We start from the raw sequence: 23,220 nt of genomic DNA, 5'->3' as shown, positions 1-23,220 counted from the left end.
AGGCCAGGGGCGGCTCCTGTCAATATCGCCTGGGGCGGCAAATTGATTAGAGCCGGCCGTGATTCTAACAATTACTTTTCCTATTCAGAGTCGCAACTGACTACAACTGTATTTATGTCGAGGACTGCATACTAAGTGCCTTGACAATTACTTTTAAGAGCAAGAAATACTGTTCAGCTCCGACAAGTTGCGCAGTGGCCTTGAACAAGTCCATTTCTTTCAAGGGAGAGCAATGGGTATGAAGAGGAATTGTTAGGCGTGGTGGGGCAACCATTGCAAACCTTTTATTGGCGAGAAAATCCTGTACCGCTTGCTAATAGTTTGGTATAGTAATATTGTTCGCCAAATGGGCAATACACTGCCAACTAAATCCACAAATTTATAAGCCGTTTTTTCTCACCCCTGGTTCAAGTAATGGAACCGATGAATCGGTCAGGCAGCGGAGCTCAACTTGCCAGAGGTGGACAGTATGTGCTGTACTGTTAGTTAATAATTAAACACAAATTGTCAGTAACAGAGGGACGACTTGTTGGAGGAAGCCGATAAGTAACCCCGAATATTGGTCCTGACAGTTTGGAGAAAAAGAAGTTTGTTTACTTTGTCCCCCCGAGGCGCATTTCTCTTTTTGCAGACTATCCCACTAGTCAGAGAAACATCTCTTTCCGATGGAACAGAAGTTGCCATCACTATCAATTACTTTAAAGCAACTTTTACCAGCTTTGAATTTTCAAAGCTATAATTTTCACCGTAGTAACATATAGGATTTCCATTTAGTTTAGGAACTGGAGCCTTGAAATAGACTGCAAGTTTTGGCACCAGACTACCAGTGTCAGGTTCTTCCAATAGCTTTGACATCTACCTCACTCTCTAGTTCATCTTCTACTATCTCGTAGTAATCTTCCCAAAAACCACCACACAGAAAAATTAATCTTATAACGTGGGTTCAAAAAATGATTTTTCTTTTTTTTTGGCAACTCCATAAGTAAACTTAACTACCTAGCGCGAAAATTGGAGCAAATTTTATGATAATTTTCAATTAAAATGCAAAAACATCAACATCGAAAAAACATCGAAAGTAAAACATCGATGTTTTAACAAAAACATCGATGTTTCCAAAACATCGACATCGATGTCGCACCTCTATATTTCGAGGGCATCGATTGTTATATGGTCATGCGGCCAATCTTTTTACTACCGATACCCGAGCCATTCGACAGATGAACAATTATGGCTAGTGATTGCAATGACGCACCAAAACTACAATACGGTATTGGGTGTTATTTTATAACGTGGTACCAAAATATTGGTATTAATTCTGTTATTAGAAAGTTTGCAAAAAAGTACAAAAAAAAAAAACTTGTTTCGTTGCCATATTTCATAATTTTTTGCAAAGAGCAGTACATAAAATATGCAAAACATATGAAATTTTGTTGTAAAAAAATTTAAAACGAAGGAGTAAACAAGACAAATAAATACCTTTATACTGAAAAGTAAAGTAAGAAAAAACAACGTCAATAAGCACAAATTGCAAATTACGGCAGACATGTGTTTTGGCGTTACAAGGAACGCCTTTTTCAATGCAAAAAGTAACTTACTTTAAGGAATTTTCTTTAAGTTCAAAGGAACGAATGTTATAATAAAAGATCATTGTACTACGAAACATAATGCATCTATTGAATTGTAACTAGGCCTTAAACTCATTTTACTGCAAATTTCTTGCAGTTGAAAATACTCTTTCTAAATTTATGTTGGTCGGTGGTACTGCGCGACACGCCTCCTCTGCTGCCCTGGAATCCTTCATTTTCATATTATTTATCAAATCATTTTTTGGTCCCATTTTATTGAATAAAAATGCACATTTAAAGTAACAGTAGATATCTAACAAGTTTAATTAAAATCAATTTCTTTGAAAAATATTTATTATTTGAAGCTAATGCTGAAAATAGCAGTGTTTTACCAGGGAAAATACTGGTATTACGACATTGAAAAACAACTCGAAATACCGGTATTTGGTACAGTAAAACCTGTGTATAACAATACTGTCCATAACGATAAACCCGAATTGAAACCCACAGAATTTGGTAGCGGGAGTACCAAATGTTTCCGACGTGCATCTGAACTCTTTAGATGAACTGAAATTCATGTGTGTGAAAATGTCATTTGCGTCTAAAAGTAAGCAAGCAAATTAGCAGATTTTTATCGAAATTTATTTTCCTGTAACTTTTTTACAGGAATTAGTTAGATAAACTGAAATTTCCATCAAAGAGTAAGCAAAAAAAAATCAACACGTTCTTTCAAAATATAGTTTTTTTTTTGTAAATTTTTTACGAAATAAACTAATGTTCATAATCTCTTTGATGCATAGTTTTAGGTACATCTTTTACTTCGGAAAAAACTTTCATTTTAAATTCTATCTAAAACTGTAAAACTATATTTTTGTACATTTGATTTTTTTTTTGTTCAAACTTTCTACAATGATAACCTGTCTCCCAAAGTATCGTTATAGATAGGTTTGACTGTATACCAATATTGCTGTCGCTAGTCATGGCTTATTAGAAAGAATAGTAAACCCTGTCTAAGTCGTTGAAACTCGATCGTTGTGAAGACAATGGACAAACATGGGAAGGCTTGTAAAAAATGTCAGTTTTCTTCTGCTACGCTTTTGAAATCTTACCCTGTTTAGTTTCCGAACTTCCGTAGTTGATGAGTTGGAGCTGCCCGGTGTTAATTTAGTGTAGCAGCTCTCGTGAATAGGGTTCGTGTTTGCTGTGAAATCTTCAGGGCCTTGGTAACCACAGCAATGCAGCTGAAAAAATAAATTCATTAAAAAGGCAATCCTATAAGGGACATTTATTGTCTAAAATTAAAGATATAACAAAATTTTAGTTCATTGTATGCTAACCTTAAATAGTAATCTTTCATCTTAAAATTAATTAAAATTTCAAAGAATGAAATAGGAGTTAATCTAATATTAAAATATTCATTAGGCACGATATTCGATTAAATTCCTGCTTGCAGCATAGAGCATACAAGGCAACTGCATGGGATGCATGCCAACTTGGCCCGTTAGAAAATGCCATCTACAGTTGGTTAATAAGTTTTCAGGGTCACGAATGGCATTATGACAGCTCATAACAGGGTTAGCATAAAAGAATATCCTGCTTTTAAAAATTTATATTTCATAAACTATTACACTTAGAACTATAAATGTTACATAAAAATAAAGATAAACTGCGAAAGTTTCTTTTCACTCACAAATGTTGTACTTGTGAGCCTTTCGTAACGCGACTCACATCTAACCTGTATTGCAGTTCGTTCCATACATTTTGAAGTGTTTCACTGTCAATTTTTCGTAATGCTACACTCATGCGATTTTTTAGTTCTAGCAATGTTGTAGGCGATGGTGGTGTATAATCACTATCTTTGACGAAATCCCATTTAAAAAAAATCACATGGGGTTAGGTCTGGGGATTTGGCTAGCCAAAGCATAAAGAGTAAATCATCATCACTTGCGCAGCCAATCCAGTGTTGTGTAACAGGTACGTTTAGGTAATCACGTACATTCAAAAAATCTTGGAATGTTTACCTTTATTTTTATATATCCTTTATAGTGGTAAGTGTAACAGTTTATGAAATATAATTTTTAAAATCGGGATCTTTTATGCTAACCCTGTATTTTCAAACGATATAAATATGTGCAAAGAAAGATTTTGTACGCGCACGTGCACACAAACACACACCCTACTTTGCAATCGACAACACACCGGAGGGATATTGAAAATCTTGTCCGTAAAAGAAGGGAAAAGCTCCTAAAAATGTACATGAATAGTTTATTCCAGTCAAAAGACCTTGCTAAAATTTTAATCGTAATACAGTGTAGGAATAGAGGCAATATGTTTCAATGCTTTGTGTTTTTAGTTAAAACTCAAAAAATGTAGCAAAAAAGTATTAGCACTCATAAAAACATATAGAATCCACATACAAAAAGTTATATTTTTAATTGCTTTAGTTTTGGCACCATAGTAAAATAAAATTTCCATCCACATATTACTGTCTATAATAATCCTAATAACTAAAATCCCCCTTTTGTAGTAAATCATTTTAATATTAGTTCTGGCCCTCGGATAGAAAAAGGTTGAGCACCACCTTGCCGTGCTGAGCGCAAAATGGTATCTGCAGCTGAGTTTAAAATGAGAAATTGCCGTTTCAAGTTGTGTGCCTCCACTCATTTGATTCAGATAAAAAAATTTCAGATTTTTTTTTTAAATATTACCCATCGACAAATGACCATAAAACATTGTATTTGGGTAAAATATTTGACAAAGAACCACCTGGTGACACTAACTCAATTTTGACAAAAAGTGCAGATACGACTTTTGGGCTTAACACGGCAGTACTGCTCTAAAGGGATATGATGCAAAAAACTACAGGCATAAAACTACCTGCAGTCATTTAAACCTGTCCCGGCCTCGTATTAAATTAATTCTTGCTGGCCAGAACATCAAATTTCAAAACATTGAATTTTTTTAAAAATAATATGAGGAAATATGGAAAAGGAAAGAAAATTAAGAAATAAAATCTGTTGTTATTATTAGTATACTTCTTTCATTAAATGTACCTGTTTTTCAGAAATCAATATCTGAATACAAGAAATACACCGCCAGCTCAGTCATTTCCAGCCGAGGACTGCAGTTTCGTGCTTATTAGCACTCATCAGCCCGGCATAGGAAAAGTGCAGATGGAAAACCTCTTGGCTTCCTTAAGAGGTTTTCTATCTCCAGCTCTGTCACTTTTCTTATGCCGGGCTGATGAGTGCTAATAAGCACGAAACTGCAGTCCTCGGCTGGAAATGACTGAGCTGACGGTGTATTTCTTGTATTTCTGATTGAGTCCTGGCTAATGGGCGGTAATTTACTGAATACAATATCTGAATATTTGGCTTTAAAATTGTAGCATTGTCATTAATCATGCTTTTCATTTGCAGCATTGAACTTAAACACGGCCACACAGATCAGTTTCGCAGACCGTAATTTGGGCACCACTGTTTTAGAGCATTTTGTAATTCGTATCAGCAATGCAATGAAAGTACAAAAATGAGGCAATAAAAATAATGTTTTTCGTTGATCAAGTTTGATGCAACAGTGCCGCTCAGTTCAATAAATGAAATACAATGCATCTCTTAGTGCATTGTAGTTGGTTCAATTTTACAATGGAGGCAGTGAGAAGCAAAGAGATGCAAATGGCCAAATTAAAAATTTAGAGATAACCAGTACAAATGGTAGGTGAACCTCTCCTCTGTGTTTCGGAACGAGATGATACTAGTAGCTCTGGTAGGTTCTGTTATTCAGCATGATTTAGAAAAAAATTTCAATGAAAGCCTACCTAGGACATTGTCTTTAAACGATGTTTACTCAAAACTTGAAATAGTCCACTTACATCCCTTTGCTTCTCACTGCTTCAATTAGTGAAACGCTCCTTTAGTTTAATTTTACTTTTGAATGACTTAAATCTATGTCGCATCAGTCACGTCTTCCACCATATACATATTTGACTTTATATTAATGTAATTTTTGTAATACAAAGTAACTTATGTACCGAAATATGGCTCTATCTCTAGCGAAAACTTTGAGTCAAAGAATTCGAAAAATGTCCCTTCGGATTAAAAGTCTTACCTGATTCTGAATAATATTTTTTGCGTCTTCATTAACCTCTTTCCATCCATTTTCAAGTATATCTGTCGTCTGGAAAAAGAAAAGCTTGTCATTAGCTACAGACGTCAAATGGAATTTTTATTAAGACATAATCAAAAGATAACTTACCTTCAAATTTAAAATATTGAATGCAACGATTCCTCCGATTTCTGCTGCTACAGTCAGGACAGCAACTAGTAAAAACTTGAGAAAAAATAATCAGTTAGAAAGAATAATCTTATAACAATAAGTACACAAAATGCCAAAACCAAGTGATCATTGGTGTAAATTCAAATAATAAGATTCATACAGTAAAGAGAAGAGACCCTTTAACATACGCAGAAGATCACAAAAGAGGTCATGGAGCAAAAAAGAAAAAAAAATCATGGGAAGTTTAAACTAAGATTTCTCAGCTGTGGAGCTGCTGATTTGTCACATGAAAGAGTCCACGTACCGTTTATATCGAAACGTTTTAATTTCAAAGTTATATAACGTTTACACCACAACGTCATACAACGTTTTCATCACTTCGTTTATCTTGCAACGTTAGGTTAAGGCCCCTATAGTGGAGGAGCCGGCTCATCCGCCATTTTGGAGCGAACTTGATCCAGTACTTCCTAGCGATAGCATTGCTGCTGGTGTTTATATTTCTTAAGCATGCGTTAAATTGAGTCAAATAAGTGGTTGTTCGGCTGTTAAATGTGCAAACAGTTCCAAAAAAAGGATTTCAGCTCTTCAGATTTCCAGCAGATGTAGAAAGAAAAAAGAAATGGATAAATAATAGCCCCCGAAGTGACTGGCAGCCTGGAAACGATGCCAACTGTTTCCAAAATTTCACCAATGTTCATCTTCGCTCTCCGACTCTCTCGTTCCCTGTTTGGCGAATGATTGCCAATAAAGGTAGCTTTCCCTGTTGTACGTTTGCTCCAATATGGCGGATGCGTCAGCTTAAGGTAAAGCTTAGATGGAAACGTCATAAACGTTACCATAGCAATGTTTTGCAATGCTTACACCGCGCTGTGTGAACCGGTTTACACCATTGAGAAGAAATAAAATGGAAGGAGTGAAGACTCATTCGTGAAGGCGAGACACCAAGTCACGTGATAGATTGAAAAGCAAATCATTGGAAGAAATAAGGTTTATTTCTCGATTCACGCAAAACGTGCCAACCATTCGTCGTTGTTGAGTCACATGACTTGGTATTTTCGGGTTATCATTTGCTAAGCCAATGGTTGGACTTGTTCCCTCTATCCGATTCCTGCTCTGAGGTTAACACCGTTACCGATAGGTGCGGGTCTCTGTGGTCGCCATAATGTCATAAGTGACAACAGCTTTAACTACTACTAACTTCTTTTTTACACTACAAGTAACTTTTATATCGCAAGGACATTTAACACTTACTTAGCAACATTATTGAAGGTTTGTAACGCAATATATTTGATATAGGTAAACATTGCATTATTAGTTCCACTAAAATGTAAACTTATTAGTCGAACATGGAAAATGTAAAATAATACAGAACAATTTAAGATGAAAGAAAAAGCTGAGTATGTAACTATATTGTATTTTTTGTATTTTCATATTTCTTTTTCCCATAATGTTGTTCTGCTACCGTCTTAAGAAATGCATCATGGGAAAATGACAAAACATTATAACTTGCAGCTTATTGCAAATTGGTTTAAAGGACGGCAAATAAAAAGTCGGTTCTAGCTGGTTCGAGGCAAAAATGATAACAAGCGATGTATATTTCTTGTAATCTATCAAAGATATACTAATCACCAAACAGGCAATCGCTTCGTTCAAATGTAGAAGCAATTTTCACCCGACATGTCTTGACGGGCGATTTTCTAGTTTCATTAATAATCTTTAAACTATGTATTTGTAAATGTTCCTATTTCACACACAAAACATAATAAAGCAACAATGCTAGTGATTAAAAAAAAAACAAAAAAAAAAAAAAAAAAAACCTTCCAATTGCAGAAAATATCAAAATAAGATGCAGTGTTACGATATCAAAAGTTTGAAGCGAAAGCAAAAAATGATACAAAAATACGAAAGATAATTTTTATATGGTCCCCAAGTCCCTTGCATTGCATTTAGGAAACTAATGCCCATTGAAAAATGATACCAGCGTAAAAAAATTGGAAAATTGGCGACCAAAGCTCAAGGAGATGTTCGTGCAAAATAGGGGTGCGACATCGATGTCGATGTTTTGGAAACATCGATGTTTTTGTTAAACCATCGATGCTTTTAACATCGATGTTTTACTTTCGATGTTTTTGGTCTATCGATGTTTTAGTTTCGATGTTTTTTCGATGTTGATGTTTTTGCATTTTAATTGAAAATTATCATAAAAATTGCTCCAATTTTCTCGCTAGATAATTAAGTTTTCTTATGAAGTTGTAAAATAATAATAATAATACTTTTTTGCACCCCTTTTATAAGATCAATTTTTCTGTGTAGAGGATGATTTTTGGGAAGATCATTACAAGATAGTAGAAAAATTACTAAAGAGTGAGGAAGAAGTCAAAGCTATTGGAAGAACCTGACATTGGTAGTCTGGAGTCAGAACTTTCAGTCTATTTCAAGGCTTCAGTTCTTAAACTAAAGGAAAATCCTATACGTTACTACGGTGAAAATTATAACTCTATAAATTCAGAGCTAGTAAAAGTTGCTTTAAAGTATTTGATAGTGATGGCAACTTCTACTCCATCGGAAAGAGATGTTTCTCTGACTGGTGGGACTGGAGGACAAAGTGAACCAACTTCTTTTTCTCCAAACTGTCAACGCCAATATTCGTGGTTACTTATCGATTCCCCCCAACAAATCGTCCCTCTATTACTTACAGTTTGTGTTCAATTATTAACTAACAGTACAATAGATATTTCTTGCTCTTAAAAATAATTGCTAACAATTAATTTGTATTTTTAAAATAATTAGCACAACTTTTTCTCATCATTCAACTGACGCTAAGTGCTATGACACATTTTTGCTTAGATTCTTTTTTTAAGTAATTTAATTTTAGTTTCATTCAGTTTGAAAATATTTCCTTATAACTATAGCTAATCCGTGCTTGTCTTATTATCAATTTTTGTCTTACTATAACACCAAGAGATTGCGAAATTATTCTTATTAAATTATATTCATGATTTGAGGTTTAGTATTTTCAATATATTCGTCGGGTACGTATTCTTAAATTAGTGTAGTGTATTCAAAAATGTATACTATACATTGATAAAAAAGGTCGATGTTTTAAAACATCGATGTTTGGAAACATCGATGTTTTTCGGACGATGTATCAATACCATCGATGTTTTAATTTCTAACATCGATGTCGCACCTCTAGTGAAAAATATAAGATTAGAACCTATCTCTATTTAGTAGAATAACATATTGTCAAAGTAAAAAAAAAAATTGTACTTTTCATTGTTATTGAAAAATTGCAACGCTATGATACGTAAAAACACTTTACAAACGCTCGTGCAGTTTGAAAAATCCCACTCCATTTACTCATATAACTTTAAACCCTTGTTAATCTCTATATTCTCCTCCAACAGGTGTAATTAAATACGAGTACCAATACTTTTATTCACAAAACGCTGTGTTTCATTATCTCTATAAATATCAGTCATACTAAAGTATTTTTTTATGTCCGAATTTTTTTTTTCATGCTTGATTTTCCTTAATATAATGTACGACCATACAAAAAGTTTTCGTATTTTTAAATGATTTTTTTTCTCCGCTTGTAATCTGTATACAATTCGAAGCTGTTCCAAAACATCAAAGTTCATTGTTTGAAGAAGGGACATTAAGTACATCCCTCAAACTTGAAAGAAATGTGAACAAATTCGTTACTAATTAGTAAAGCGCTGATAATAATTCCGGAAACACCGTTATACACATCGCTCAGCACTTTTAGTGAGGTTCTTGGCCTTGAATTTCGAAGAGATTTTGCTTTTTCCAATAACTCGCTAACAATTTTTTTTTGTGATTGCGGTCTATTCTGGGAATCTAGAAAGACTTAGTCGAGAAGAAAGCATACAGGAGAAAAAACAACTGTATACTGGAAGTCATTTCAACTTTTGCGGTTTGAATTACCTAATGATACGGTGGAAGGTGCAGCGTTGTGGTTGGATAATGTGGTTTTAAGTAGAGGCCATTATAACGTAAACTGATGCACACAACTGAAAATATCTATAAACCTTTCATAACAGACACTCGTGTTATGGTGATAAGCTTTATTTCCCTTATGATTGTATCCCTTCATTGTTTTTCTTGATATCAAATAAATTTGAAAGTCGTGCATCGGGCTGGACTGCGTATTTTGTGAGAAGAAAAAAACAACTTCGTAAAGAAAAGTGTTCAGATGGGTTGTCTGGTTACAGAGAACTTTGCGGTGAATAAAAAATGTAGTTTTGTGTGACAAAAAAGTTTTTTTTTTTTTTTTACTTTGCTATCGGAGGCTTTTACAGCCAATAGCTCATATAGTTTCGATTAAAAAAGGGGTTCCACACAACCCCGAAACACGTGTATGTAGTTTTCTGCATATGTTGTGTAATTTTATTTTGTTATATGAGGCAGGAGAAGCAAAGGGATGTAAGTGGCAAAATTAAAAATTTGGAGATAACCATTACAAATGGTAGGTGAACCCCTTCTCTATCTTGGGGCAAGAGATAGTACTAGCAGCCCTGGTAGGTGCTGCTGTATAGCATGATTTAGAAAAAAAATTGAATGAAAGCCTACCTAGGACGTCATCTTTAAACGCGTTTTACTCAAAACTTGAAAATGACCACTTACATCCCTTTGCTTCTCACTGCCTCATATGTTCTTATAATTTATTTATTTATTATTAAATAATATACCTGGAATGGGGTTGTTTCCTTCAGTCAAAAGTAGTACTTTTTGTCGCTGAAATTGATAGAATAAGCAAAAAGAAAAAAAAAAAAAAAAAGATGAACTCAGAAAATACTTTCATTTTCCCAACAGTTATTTTTTAATTATTTTTTTAAATGTCCGATTTTTCAACAAGGCGTGATCTTGATGACGTCGCAAATGATGCTCTTTGGAGCATCTTTCTTCAGCGTTTCCACGTTATGATAATCAAGAAGCGAATTAAAATTGCGCTCTACGCTTTCGATCAACCATATCGTTGCCAATACACTTAAGAAAAGATGCGAATTAAATATTTTGTTCTGTGAATGGCAACACTGAATGCCATTTCATCATTTGTGATGTCATCGGCAGAAGCGTAAACAATGGAAGCGCACCGATTTAAGTAATTTTTTTCAAAATATTAAACTTAAACAAATCATTTAAAAAATGGTCAGATCCTATGTTTTTGAGCATGCTCTTCCAGAAAAAAAATGCTTTTAAAATTTTGGAAACAACCCCATTGTATTTACAAATGCATATGTTTATGCTGATAATAACTCTTCACAAAATCTTTTCCTGTTGCAAATATAACAACAATGGGGTTGTTTCCTTCATTCAAAAGTAATACTTTTCATCACTAAAAGTGATAGAATAAGCAAAAAATAACATGGACACAGAAAATACTTTAATTTTCCCAACAGTTATTTTTTTAATTATTTTTTTTAATGTCCGATTTTCAAACAAGGCGTGGTTTTAATGACGGCACAAATGAAACTGTCTGCCGCGTTACCACGTTATGATAATCAAAAAGCGAATTAAATATTGCGCTCTACGCTTGCTATCAATCATATCGTTGCCATTACACGTGAGTAAAGAAGCAAATTAAATATTACGTTCTGCAAATGGCAACAGTGAACAGCATTTCCTCATTTGTGATGTCATCGGCAGAAGCGTAAACAATAAAAGCACACCGATTAAAGTATTTTTTTTTAAAGTATTAAACTTAGTCAAATTATTTAAAAAATGGTCAGATCCTATGCTTTTAATCATGCTCTTTCAGAAAAAAAAACTTTTAAAATTTTGGAAACGACCCCACTATATCAGAGCTTATTCGAAAAGTTGATACAATCAACTCTCTGGAAAGTGAAAGATTTCAGACACCTTAAAAATTAATATAAAATAGAACTTATCAAACCATAATGCTACACGAATACCGCGAACGAAAATAAATGCTTAGTGTTTTCTTAATGAACAAATTCAACTGCAACACTGAGATGCATATGAATGCCTCCCTTGCCAAATCGCCTAACCATCCATAAAACTAAAAGTAGAGAATAGTTATGAAGAAGATGGTGTAATCCGTAGAAGTAACTGGGCCCTCATGTTATTTTCTGCCATGACATGGTCAAAAATGTACTGAAGCAAATTAAATATTACGTTCTGCAAATGGCAACAGTGAACAGCATTTCCTCATTTGTGATGTCATCGGCAGAAGCGTAAACAATAAAAGCGCACCGATTAAAGTAATTTTTTTAAAGTATTAAACTTAGTCAAATTATTTAAAAAATGGTCAGATCCTATGTTTTTAATCATGCTCTTTCAGAAAAAAAAAATACTTTTAAAATTTTTATCCATTGGATAATTTATATCCATTGGTTCTTTAGAAATGTCATTTTGTCGATAAACAAAAATTTCAGTTATCAGAAGATGTTTAAAATTTTTTAAAAAGGTAATATAACTTCATTATAAATTCACATGCTAAGCATTAATAAAGCACTATTAAAGCAGAAATGAGGATGTTTTTTAAAGTGGAGTTAATCAATTTGGAAATTGAGGTATCCATATCTTTTTCCTTCTTTCTTTATCAAAACTTATTTATTTAAAAAAAAGAAGAAGAGGAAAAAGGAAAAACAAAACTACAGTAAGGGGGGCGGAGAAAGCTCGGTTTCCAGGAAAAAGTAGGTAAAAAAGTGATGATAAAAAATAAAATGCTTAAATCTTTTTGTTTTATGCTTTTTGTGACAATACATCATTAACCCCCTTAATTGTGTCAAATCGACATGATCGATCTGATATTGCAATAGATAAGCATACATAAAGCAAATCAAAACATTTGTTCAATTGAAGCTGTACTAGAACAACGGGTGTAATTCAAAAAAAAAAAAAAAAAGGTTTATGCTTGTTTTTCAGCAAACATTGGTAAATTTAATTTACTTTAATTACGTACTTAGCTCGTAGGAATGGTGAATGAAAAATAGTCAGTAAAAATGTGTGTCATAGCGACTGTCCATAAATGATGTGATACTTTTTAAATCATATTTGACCACTTCCCAAGTTGTCACAAAGAGTCACACTTCACTATCTTCTCCCCGTTGTCACGTGCTACGCGGTATCACATGTTGCTATAAAAATGGGTGATGTCACAAAGTCACACAAACGTCTTGTTACTCATTCCCTTAAACCTTTGTCAAAAAAAGTCACTCTTCACTACCTTCTCCCCCTTGTTACGTGTTACGCTGTATCACATGAACATATCACAATAAAAATATTTATGTCACACAGTCACACTTCTTGTTACTAGTTTTCTCCCTCTTGTCACAAACTGTCACGCGAGTTCCCGAAACCCCCCCCCCCTTCTTCCTCAAAGCGTGATATCATTTGTGGACCACCCCCATTTCATAACTATTCAAACAGAGTTTTGTTAAAAAGAAAGAAAAGAAAATGAAAGAAACGTTCGTAAACGTAGTCAAGGATATTCTTTGTAAATTTCATAGGTTATACTGCTATGGGAAGCGGCTTAATGAATCTAATCTTAAAAAAGAAAGAAGAGAAATGAATAAAAGAAATTTAACTTACGAGTTTCATAACGCAGTTTCCTCTTCTGTAAGAGCCAATCCATCCAAGAAGGCCTGAAGAAAAAATAAATTCTGATGCAGACACACATATTTAAAATGAGTAAATTCTTGTAATGAAAAGAACTAGAACTTTCAAATTTTAATACATAGGAGTTTCAAAAAGCCTGGTAACAAGAGCTGTGACGAGTGTACAGATTCTATGTCTAAATAAAAATCACGCTAAAGATAACGACAGTGATCAGAGATTTCAAACGGTACCGGTGGATGGAGCTGGGTGCCCACTAACAGGACAAAATATCAGTTAGAAGATGGCTGCGTTAATAATGGTCCGCCATTGAAGTAAGAAGTGTGAGAAGCTTTTTGCGTTGGGAGGTATTGGACCACCCTCCTTACAGTCAAGATCTCGCACCAAGTGATTGCCATCTTTTTAGACCTTTAAAGAAACACTTGAGGTATCAGCATTTCAGAACCAATGCTATGGTTCAGCAAGTCGTCTTGATACGATTTCACATTCTTGACGATGATTTCTTCTGTGACGGTTTCGACGATTTGGTATACCGCTGGGATAAATGCCTCGATAAGTATGGTAGCTATGTAGAGAAGTAATCTGTACATTTGCCTCCATGCTGCATGGGCTTGTTTGTTGATACTTTTTGAAACGTCCTCATATTAAACACTACTAAATGCAGGATACATGATAACCTATGTCAATGGCCAGTAAAGCTAATAAGTTAATCATTACGTAACTCATGTTATACTCAAGTTACTCATGCGTTAACCACGTTAAGGTAACCAGGGCAGATTTAGTGAGAAAATTATTTTTCGTGTTAGTAGAATGTTCATTTAGTTCTCAACTTATAGAGACAGTTCGAACTTTTTGGAGTGTTTCTCTTTTGCGTAAAAAGCCTTTATATCTAGAGAATATCTTATCACAGTTATTATGTTCTTGAAAGTTTTAAAACATCTTTTGATAACATAAATTTTCGTTTATCTACAAAATGACATTTCTAAAGAACCATTGGATAGAAATTATTTCTGCACTGTCCAACTTACTATCCCACAAGAACTTTCATGATCAATTATTTGAAAGTGCTGCGATGAGCATGATGGATCTAAAATCACAATAGGTAATATACTCTCAATAAAGCGTAGAAGAGGGGAGGTGATTGGAACCCTTAGTTTCATGTGGTCCTTAATCCCTTATCTCAGTGGTGTACCTGTAAAGGGAATCACCCGGGGTGGCAATTTTTGGTGTCACCCATACCCCCAAGAGGTAAAAAAACTTTTAATGTTCCATGTAAAAGTTCATTCATTTTTCAAAAACAACTTTTTATTTCTGAAAACGAAAGTTGAAGTAGGCTAATATTGAAAGACAGAGGACAAATGTAAATTATGAAGGCATTTCATTTTTCGTCTGAGCAGATGAAAAATTTATAAGTAAAAAAAAACCAAGAAAAGAGTATATTGAGTCGATGCGTGTAAAGATGAAATATAGAGCATTTTTTTAAATAAAATTTGAAAGGTATTTGGAAAAATTTTCAGACTTGAAGTATTAATATTTTTCACGAACTCTTAAATCGATTTTGGATGTCAAATAGGGCAGACAGCTCCCCCCCCCCCCCTGGTAGTGACGCTACTGTATTTCCATTTTTTTCGTATTTGGTTATTCTTTTTTTATTGAAGTGATTAAAAGGGAAAGAATTTTGCAAATATTGTACATTTTGCAACATAAGAAAACGCTAAAAATCAAAAAATATTAAAAAGAACCACATCTAAATGTGGTCATCTCAAGGTCATCCCTGTTCACAAACGGTGCATACAGTGCTGTTAAAAAAAAAAATGCATAAGGCTGCACCCTCACATTTTCACAACAATGGGATTATGTGAGAAGTTTTGGTCTACCGATTAACGATGAATGTATGTGAAATTCTGCAAAACTTATGAAATAAACATTTAACAGCAGGAATCCGATAATTGTTTACTTAGATCAGGGCTGTTTCCGGGCCAAGGCAAACTGCTGACCCCATGCTCATTTTTCCATTTCTGAACCTGCGTGTGAGTTAGGAGAAAAAAAATTACTTAACCCCACGTCAATTTAAATCTAATGGCAGGATAAAGGTTTTTAAATTGTTACTAACCAATTTTGCCCTATGGCACGGAGCAGAATCATCCTGGAAAATGACGGTTGGAACTAAAGTAAAGTGATCCCGGATAGTAGAAAGCAATTTCTCCTCCAAAATGCCAATATACACCTGATCGTTTACTGTTCCTTGCACAAAGTGAATCCCACCAACTCCTTGATCAGAAACACATCCCCAAATCATCTGGGATACGGAATGCTTGATTGTGTGTTGAATGCAGTCGGGATGATGTTCCTCTCCTTTGCGGCGCGGGTGATGCAATTTTTTTCTTACCACCACTGTACATAGAACCCTGTTTATAAAAGGTGTTTCTTTCTGTTTAATAACATGATTAAGCACCTCACATTCAGGCCCATATCTATATGTACCTGCAGATCTCGCAATGTGGGGGGGGGGGGGGGGACACGCCACTAAAGGGGCCAGAAACTTTTAGTGTCATAGAGATCCAGTTGGCAGTTAGGGGCCTTACTGATTTTTTGCAGGGGTCCAAAATTTATAGATCCGCGGCTGCTCCGATTACGTTTGTTTTTCTTACTTTGACAATACAGTATGTAAGTTACTTATGATTACACTTTTTTCTCTTTTTTCTTTCTTCCTATATTTTTTCTTTTCATTTCTCCTTCTTTTTTCTTTTAAATCTTGAACCTGTGAAGTATTATGGCACAAACCGCAAATTCAAACTCAATTTGTCGATTTTCTATGAAGATTTAAAACGTCAAGGGCTTTTCGGCTAAAAATATTACTATGAGTGCTTTCTACATGAATCGATATAAAAAGTAATAAAATGCTCTAGTTTTTAAAAATAATTTCATAGAAAGTTTTATAAGATTTATTCTTTAAAACGAGAAAAATGGAAAGAAAAAGAATACTTACCATTGAGGAATAAAACTCCACCGATTCCCATGACAACATAGGAAAATATCTGAAATTAAAAATGAATACATAAATAAAATTTTGAATAATGTACAGATTTTTTAATGTCGATATAGAATAACTTCCAACATTTATCAAGAATTTGTTTTAAATAGAGAAAGAAAGAGAATGTTGCAGAAACTAACTCAAGAAAACATACTTATGCGGAAGAATAACACGTTTATTTGTGTACATTTGAAGCCAAAGTTTCAAATTTTTCGATTTTATTTCATGAAATAATCGGATGAAATTAATTCCTATAGATAGAATCCTACGATAATAGGATTCCTACAGGGCGTGGGGTGAAATCTGATATAAGAAGATAGAATAGGTGCAAATCACCCTTTCCTCAAAAAAGAAGAAAGGGGGAAAAAAAGAAACAAAGAGAAAGAAGGAAAAAAATGGATTAATGAAATTCAACACAATGAGTGATGAATCTATAAATAATAAAAGTGTATTTACGTAGAAAAAATATTTTAATTGGCGGAAAAATTTACTAAATACTTCATGAAGTGCTCCGATGAATTATAATTTAAACAAATCAAGTTTTATTAACTTTTTTTAAAAAATAAGGAAACAAAAAACCGTATGTAGTTTTTTTTTTCTTTCAAAAGATGAAAATTCAGTATTTCAATGAGTCAATTACATTAGCATTATCATTTTGATCAACAGATGGCGCTGTAAAACGAAGGAGGAAGTACTTTTTTTTAAGGTGCTTCATTTAAACTAAAACAATTCTTTGGAAATTATGAAAAATAATATCATAAAAAGTTAATTGAAATTAATAAGAATAACGCTCTGCGTTTTTCAATGCTGTTGTTGTTCCAAAACTCATTTCAAAGATTCATTCTTTACTTAATTCGTAGCCAAAATAAAATCAAGAAAGTTTTTGCAACTAATAAAATGATAATAACCGATGTATAAGTTTTAGGAATTGAACTAAAATTTTAAACTAATAAATTGAACTCAAACTATTTGACCAATTTTAAAGAACCAATCTAATGAAAAAACAAAAGTAGGAGAATGTAGTGCAAAGTGGAATGGTAAAATATTTTCGTAGTGTGCAGCCCCACCTATCTATCAATATATATATATATATATATATATATATATATATATATATATATATATATATATATATATATATATATATATATATATATATAACTACGTTCTTCAACATATATAGTTGATTCCAGTCAAAGAATAAATTGTTCTAAAGATCAAGATTTGTTCTTTTGCAAGTCATGAAATCTTCTGATTTCCAATGAGTGCAAATCATTTTCATTTTTCATTTTGCTCTATGCATTTTTAAAGTGAAAATTTTCCTTTTTTTTCCAGTAATACATTTACAGTCAAAAAAGAAAATAATATTTCAATGCAATTATCATTACAAAATACATTGTTTTTTCATTACGTACTGCGATTTTCATTACAAATTTCACATTTGTTTATCTTGAAAAAGATAAAGGATTTTAACTATTTTACTTCTCCCTACATTCCCCTACTTTATTCAGTAAGAGTATCAGAGATTGCTTAAAGTCCCCTGATTCATATTTATATCAGAACATACTCTACTTAGGAAAGTATAATGCATATTGAAATGAGTTTGCAATAATTCTAAGCTATCGACTTCATGATTCTAATAAATTGTACATGCGTGCCCATCCCCACTATGAGCAAAGGCGCACCCTCCCCCCAGAGGTGTATCGTGAATTTGTATGAAATATACTAAACAATAATTTGAACACCGGCCACCTTGTCCAGTGGTCGGAGACAGAGAAGTCTGACTGCGATGAGGAGGTCTTGGGTTCGAATCCGTGCTCAAGAATAGATCTACTGTCCGACCACGACTAGCACAGTTGAACGGTTCTATTTTAAAAAGGGGGGAGAGCTTGATTAAGAAAATGCACCATGGCAGCATTTCTGTTTTACTGATAAAGAAGGGGAATAAATTTAAAAAAAAAAAAGCCTCAACTCAAACCAACACCTCTAATAAACGAATCCAACGGAAAATAAAACGAAACAAAAAAAAAAAATCCCCTCACATCCGTTATCTTTCTTATCAATATCTCCCCTATTTTGATAAAATCAGAAGCGACCTGAGGCATGCGCAAATTCGAGGAAGGTCGTGGTTTAAAATATCAAACAGTACTATCTCTCTCCTGTCTTTCTTTGTGTGAATGTGTTGTTGCGTTGTGAATGGTTGCCTACCCTACAAACAGGTCCCTATGACATGTGTGTACTGTGAAATTCGGACTTCACACCAAATTGCGGTACAGTTGGAAAAGTGAAGCAGGCGCAAACCTATAATTGCCAACCTAGCTGGTACATAACAACAATTTGAACAGTTTTAGTTTTTATCCAAATCTTTTGATCAGATTTAGTGATCACTCTTTCTATGCTTGCTCAATAAAAACTTCCCCAGCATAGAAATTGTTTGTTACAGAAGGTCAAAGAAAGTACATTGTCTGGACGACTTAACAATGAAATGTTTTCATGCATTTGAAAAGTCCATTAGATTATTTACGAAAAATGCAATACACTGTGAAAGGATGCCCTATTTTGTTATTTTGAATATTTTTTGTGCAGTGAAAATCAAGCAACCATCCAAAGAAAAAAATCAAGATTTATTTGTGCAATGGCTATTCTCATTACATGTTTGATTTCAGAAAACAGTTAGATAGAAACGTGCTTGGGTAATGGTATTAATGCTGTGGTTTTCTAAATACTACATAATGTCTATAGAACATAGTGTGCATAGTCAAGCAACTGCAGTAAATTCAATTTCTTATATTAAAGTCTACTCTAATTTAATTTTGGGTTTTAAAATCCACATAAATTTATAATACAACGTCAAAATACTCTTTGTCTGTCCAGTGTATTTACTTATATAGGATTATAGGTTAAAAAACGTGCATGCATACATAAAACAATACTTGACACAGTATAAATGTGTTAATATTAAGTTATAGCAGGATTCTCAAATCTTGTGTACGTAATACAATTGACGTAATGTTGATAATTGAAATTAATGCATCTAACCGAATAACGAAAAACGAACAAAACACGCGCTCTGATGGCGCCATATCAAAGCTTACGGATCTGGAAGAAGAAAATTACCCTCATTTTGCGCGGGGTTTACATTCCACGTAAACGCCGCGTAAATCGAAACAGCGTAAATTGAGACCTAATACTAGTGTTGAAATAGGGATTTGATTATGTAGATAACACAAATACTTCATTCCAGTAATGACTAATTGTATAATAAGTTTAATGTGTACTTATATCGACTTTTATGCACAACATGCATAAAAGAAACATAAATTAATTTCGTGTTCTGTTAGGAGGTGGCTACGATAGTCTTTTAGAAGTCATTAAGAATTTTTCTCAGAAATTTGCAGAGCATTAAACGCATCCATGATCACTTGCGTCATTTCCATGATAGAATCTTCCTTCACTAACAAATCAGAAAGCTCATTTCTATTGTCTAGGAATGGCTCTAAATTTTCAATATGAACTCTTTTGATTGTGCGTCACTGACGTCAGTATCCTCGCTGGTTTTGGTCTCCTGTGTTACTCATAAAAGCTCTCTTCTCACAGTGAGTTCTGAACTGTGTGAGCTTAATAACTTTACTTCTGGAAAGAGCTCTGGAACCCATAGCATAAAATGTCTCCAGTGGCCCAAGCTCGATTATTAGCACGCCAAAATGCAGTTGATTACGCGTAATCCGCAATTTTTAAGAGCTTGGATTTTGAAAGAGGTGGAAAATTTTATCTGTTTGCATTGCCGCATCCGCGTAAAACCGAAATTCATCCGCATAAAATAAAATAAAGGTGTCCAATCTTAAACCGCGTATAATCGAAACCGCGTAAAATAAACCCGCGTAAAACGAGGGTCGAGGGTCTACTGTACTTGCGCATATCCATTCGGTTTAATATTTGAAATTAATCCCCAGTGATAAATAACACAAAGAGGGCCAGAAATAAAGGACAAACGTGAGACTTTTTCATCTAAACAATTCAACAATTCCAACAATACATGAAAGGAGGCAAAAAGTTCTTTATTTACTTTCGTATATTAAATGTATTATTCAAGTTTCACCTTTGAGACTAGCAAAAGTTTTCAAATAAACAGCATGTAACAAGATAGTTTCTTTTCGTATTCACAGAATTTCGCATTGTATAAGAATGGTTAAGTTCTTTGACTTTTCCAGTGAGAAAGAGAAAACAAAAGATTGTTTTTTTTTTTTTTTTTTTTTTTTTTTTTTTTTTTTTTTTTTTTGCACATTAACCAATAAAAGACTTAATAAATTTCAGGAAACAGAGTTCAGTTATATTATTATTTTTTTCTAAAAGAGATTTTTTTCATGCTAGGCAATGCAAACATAATATCATGTTTTGACAGTTACATTGCGAAAACATGTTTCTTATTAACTTGCTTGTCATAAATTAAGAAATTTAAGGACGAGTTGTTTACTACGGTCGAAAGGGAGGGGGGTATCTAATTTTAAAAAACGATTAATTCCAACTCGATATTTATTTCTTTTCTTTGTATTAGAATTCGTTCAAAACACAGAACGACAACTAAAACAAAATGATTCGGTTTAAAGCAAAACATTTTTTTGAATAAAAATAGTATTGCAACCTTTACAATTCTGCTTTAAATTAAAATACTTTTTGTACTTATGTTTTTTTATGAATCGGATTTCAGCATATTTCTTTACATTTCTTTTCTTAGAATCAAGTTTTTATAAATTATCCGAAAGTTCAACGTTTCTTTAAAGTGTAATGACGTAACCATTTTAGTGAAACACAATGTTTTCAGTTTATTTTTACGGTCAGTGATCTCACATAGCTCATTGGATTTTAATTTCAACACAACCTTACATTCCTTTCTTTATAAAGTCTTTTTTTTTTTTAAACCTTGTCCTCTTCTCACCCCCCCCCCCCCCCGTTAAACATTCCACTTATTCTTTTATGCGTGAGAAAAGGCAATTGATACTAAAGAACGATCAATGTGCCTCATTGTCGTGATAGATTGTGTCTTCATTTGAACTTTCAAATGATTTCTCACCCGAAAAAGATGTCCAAGTTGATTGATTGCCAAACAGAGTCAATGTTAACGAACTTATCTGAAATGGATGGGTTTTTAGAGTTTTGTATGCTTTGCTCAAGAGTAGTTTGATCAGAATATGGGAAATGAGTTTTAGTGATAAACATTCGTAACAATGTATGATATACTATTATATTGGAAAGAGCTCCAGCTAAGTGAGACATGCAGTTGCGATTCATTTGTTTAAACATTGATTTTTCCAATAGCACCGTAAAAAAAAAGGTTATTCTAAGTTCATTGTTCCCAAATACCAAAATTATTATTAGAATTTTCCGCACTAAAACCTGTTATTCTCTGTGTGTGTGCGTGTGCGTTTTTTTTTTTTTTTTTTTTTTTTTTTTGAAATCCGTGAGTGTGAAATGTAGTTTTAAAAGTTACTAAAGGGGAATGAGGGGCAAATGTGGGGCAAAGTGAAATATTTAATATAAATTATATTTTTTTCAGAATGAACAAATTGAATATTTAATTTGAAAATTACAAAATGAGAGAAGTAATACAGTTCATAAAAGAAGTTTTATTGAAACATTTTTTTTAGTTTTAGGTGTAACTTTGCAATTTCAAATAAAAAAGGAAAATAACCATTTTGCCCCACACATGGGGCAATGTGGCGGTTGGAATATTTTTCTAATAAAATCTTTTCTACATGTTAAATATTCAAAAAATAGTTTTCTTTAAAAAAATAAAAAACGAGTGAATTCATGACTAAATGAATTAGTAAATAATATAATTAATGAATGAATACAAAATAAATGAACTAATGAACGATTCAACAATGATGTATATAAATTAGTGAAAGATAATGAATAAGTCTATGAATAAAAAACAAATGTTTAAGAGTTTATTAATAAAAGAATAAATCAATGAATATGTAAATGAATCTATAAATTTGCTGATTTTGCCAGGAAGGAGCAATTGTCCTAAGTTATGCGTACCGAAATTTCAACGATCAAGATATCCTTAACAGGCAGTTGCTTCACTCTAATGAAGAAGCAGTTTTCATCCGCCATACCTTGACGGGTGATTTTCTAGTCCTTAAATAATGTCCACTTTTTTGCGAAACCTCTGGCATTTCTTCAATTGTATACTTGGATGTAACATATAAAAAATGATTAACTAAAATGAAAATTATTTCAAATAATACATATTATCTGAAAAAGTAACTTCGAAAATTAAAAAAAAAAAACTTTAAACTCAATCAAACAAAATTTGGGTGAAATTTCAATTATCTTGTCTGACTCAGCATCGAGTATAAAGTGTTTATTTTTTACACAAACATAAATTAAGAATCTTCTTTTCACTAATACACTAAGTTGCAAATGGTAAAAGCGCCAATGTTGCTTTTTAGTTTTTTGAGAATTTTCATCCTTCAAACAGAGCACCAGAACTCCAATAACGATAATAATTTAAGTATCTATTGCAATTATGAATCAAATGTAGGTTCAATAAAAGTTTCATAATCATAGAAAGATATAGTCGAAGATCGACAATAAATGGGTTTTTAATCCGCAACCCCTTTTGATATTTTCTGTACTGATATACTGATAAAAAGTTTTACTCAATGTTATTTTTGTTGATTTTTTAATGAGTAATTAGAATTGAAAGAAAAAATTCAAGTTCACGGAATCCTTCAGTGA

General features: G+C 33.1%; 1 protein-coding gene across 1 annotated transcript in view; it reads right to left on the bottom strand.

The window, feature by feature from the left end:
• The window catches only part of LOC129221928 (tetraspanin-9-like), a 95,631-nt gene that overhangs the window by 6,000 nt on the left and 66,411 nt on the right, over nucleotides 1-23,220 (bottom strand). Inside the window, exons 3-7 of the mRNA XM_054856309.1 lie at nucleotides 16,432-16,480; nucleotides 13,419-13,471; nucleotides 5,820-5,894; nucleotides 5,673-5,741; nucleotides 2,675-2,806 (exon numbers count right to left, since the gene is read on the bottom strand). Of these exons, the coding sequence (XP_054712284.1) occupies nucleotides 2,675-2,806; nucleotides 5,673-5,741; nucleotides 5,820-5,894; nucleotides 13,419-13,471; nucleotides 16,432-16,480 (378 nt within the window). The remainder of the gene's footprint in view (nucleotides 1-2,674; nucleotides 2,807-5,672; nucleotides 5,742-5,819; nucleotides 5,895-13,418; nucleotides 13,472-16,431; nucleotides 16,481-23,220) is intronic.

The sequence above is a fragment of the Uloborus diversus genome, chromosome 5, assembly GCF_026930045.1.
Source record: "Uloborus diversus isolate 005 chromosome 5, Udiv.v.3.1, whole genome shotgun sequence".
Taxonomy (NCBI): Eukaryota; Metazoa; Arthropoda; class Arachnida; order Araneae; family Uloboridae; genus Uloborus; species Uloborus diversus.
The sequence above is the reverse complement of the archived record's forward strand: the minus strand, read 5'-3'. Positions and strand labels throughout refer to the sequence as shown.